At 50.6% G+C, this 2,156-nt stretch overlaps 1 protein-coding gene across 1 annotated transcript; it reads left to right on the top strand.

Moving 5' to 3' along the window:
• The first annotated feature begins 406 nt into the window (after positions 1 to 406).
• LOC133896844 (uncharacterized) lies at positions 407 to 820 on the top strand. Its single transcript, XM_062337491.1, has one exon. The coding sequence runs from the start codon at positions 407 to 409 to the stop codon at positions 818 to 820; it is 414 nt and encodes a 137-aa protein (XP_062193475.1).
• Positions 821 to 2,156: the final 1,336 nt, after the last annotated feature.

Here is a 2,156-nt window from a genome sequence, read left to right as displayed (position 1 = left end):
GGAGCCCGGCGAACTCACCTCGAGCTAAAGGGTGGCCGGAGGGGCATCGGGGTGACCGGGCAACGACGAGGGCGGCGGCGGCGGTCGGTGCGGCGGCGGGGATGGCCTTCCGGCGGCTAAACGGCAATGACGACCCACGGTATTGGCTCCGGAGGCACTTGCGGGTCCAAAGGAGCGGTTAGCTCGGCTAGAGACAGTGCGCATGCGAAGAACGACGGCGGTGGCGCATCTTACCAGAGCCGAAGAAGAAAAGGGCGGCGACGACGTTCCGAGCGGAAAAGCGAGGCGTGAGCGAGCGTGTGGTGTGCGGACTCTTGCCGGGAAGGTAGAGGGTGGCTTAAATTGGGGAGATGGTGGCCGGAGTGGTCGGAATTTGAAGGGGAAAGGGGCGGCGGTCATGGCCTTAATGGCCGGAGGTTTCTACTCTGAGTTGAGCACCAAAACGGCTTTCAATGGAGGGGAAAGGAAGGGGGAGGGGTACGTGCACGCGGCGGAGGTGATTCGGGGCGAGGAGATGAATGGGGAGGCCGTAAATGAAATCGGCAGCGACGACGTTGAAGCAGGGAGGCGGGCGGACGGAGGAAGAAGAAGGAGAGCCATCGGCTTCGAGGCTCGGCGCGCGGCTTTGGCTCGTGGCTTGGCGGGTCCACACGGCAGTGAGAGCGGGGCGCTGGCTCAGAACTCCAGCAGGCCGGCTCGGCCTGTGGGCCGGCACGGGGAAAGGGAGGTCGGCAGCCCACGTGGGAGGGAAGGAAAAGGGGAGGAGGGGGGGTTTGGGCCGAGGGAGAAGGAGGATTTCGGCTCGAGAGCATTTTCTTAATTTTCAAAACTTTTTCCATTAGAATTTTCATCAAATTTCAAAAGAGGTTTTAATGCAGCGAATCCTAGCGAAATTTTGTAAACTTTTTCCACCCAATAAAACCTTATTGCATCTATAACAGCATGAATGCAACCAACCAATTCTCTTAGGCCAGGTTAATTTTAGAAATTAATTTCCTATTGAACTAAGTTGCAACACTTGATTTAAATTTCTAGCAAAATTTTAAATTATTGCAAAAGTTGAAATTTTGGGTGTTACAAACCTACCCCCCTTAGGATGAATCTCGCCCTCGAGATTCGGGTTGATCTGCAAACAATTGCGAGAATTCTGCCTTCAGATCATCTTCTCGCTCCCAGGTTGCCTCATCTTCTGAGTGATGACTCCATTGAACCTTGCACATTCTAATAGCCTTTCTTCTCATCGTTCGCTCTGCGGTATCTAGAATCCTGATAGGATATTCTGCATAGGTCAGGTCTTCTTTTGGGTCCACTTCTTCCAGGGACAACTGTTCTTCTGGCATCCTTAAACATTTCTTTAATTGAGATACATGAAATACATCATGCACGTCAGCTAGTGCAGATGGTAGTTCCAGCTGATAGGCTACCTCTCCACGTCTAGCGATTATCCTAAATGGTCCAATATACCTGGGTGCCAATTTTCCTTTAACCATAAACCTGCGGAGACCTCTGATATGTGAGACTTTCAAATACACCATATCCCCCACTTCAAAGGTCAATCCTTTCCGTCGATTATCCGCATAACTCTTTTGTCGGGACTGTGCGGCCTTCAAGTTTTCCCGTATGGCCTGAACCTGCTCTTCTGCTCTTCTAAGAACTTCTGGCCCAAACACTTGGCTTTCTCCAGTTTCGTTCCAATACAGTGGAGTTCTGCACTTTCTACCATACAAAGCTTCATATGGAGACATTTTGAGGCTGGCTTGGTAGCTATTATTGTAAGAAAACTCTGCATGTGGTAAGCTTTTATCCCAACTCTGCTTGTACTTCAAGGTGCAGGCTCTTAACATGTCTTCCAACACTTGGTTGGTCCTCTCTGTCTGTCCATCGGTTTGGGGGTGATATGCGGAACTGAAGTTCAGTTTAGTGTCCAAGGATTCGTGTAGTTTCTGCCAGAAGCGAGAGGTAAATTGGGTACCTCTGTCCGACACGATCTTTTTGGGTACCCCATGTAGACACACAATCCTTGACATATACAACTCGGCAAGTTTCGCACTTGAATATGTTGTCTTGACTGGGATAAAATGCGCAACTTTTGTTAAGTGATCCACCACTACCTAGATAGAATCGTAGCCTGCTTGAGTGCGGGGTAACCCGACGAT

The sequence above is a fragment of the Phragmites australis genome, chromosome 17 (assembly GCF_958298935.1).
Source record: "Phragmites australis chromosome 17, lpPhrAust1.1, whole genome shotgun sequence".
Lineage (NCBI taxonomy): Eukaryota > Viridiplantae > Streptophyta > Magnoliopsida > Poales > Poaceae > Phragmites > Phragmites australis.
Note: the sequence above shows the minus strand (reverse complement) of the source record. Positions and strands in the feature narration are given on the sequence as shown.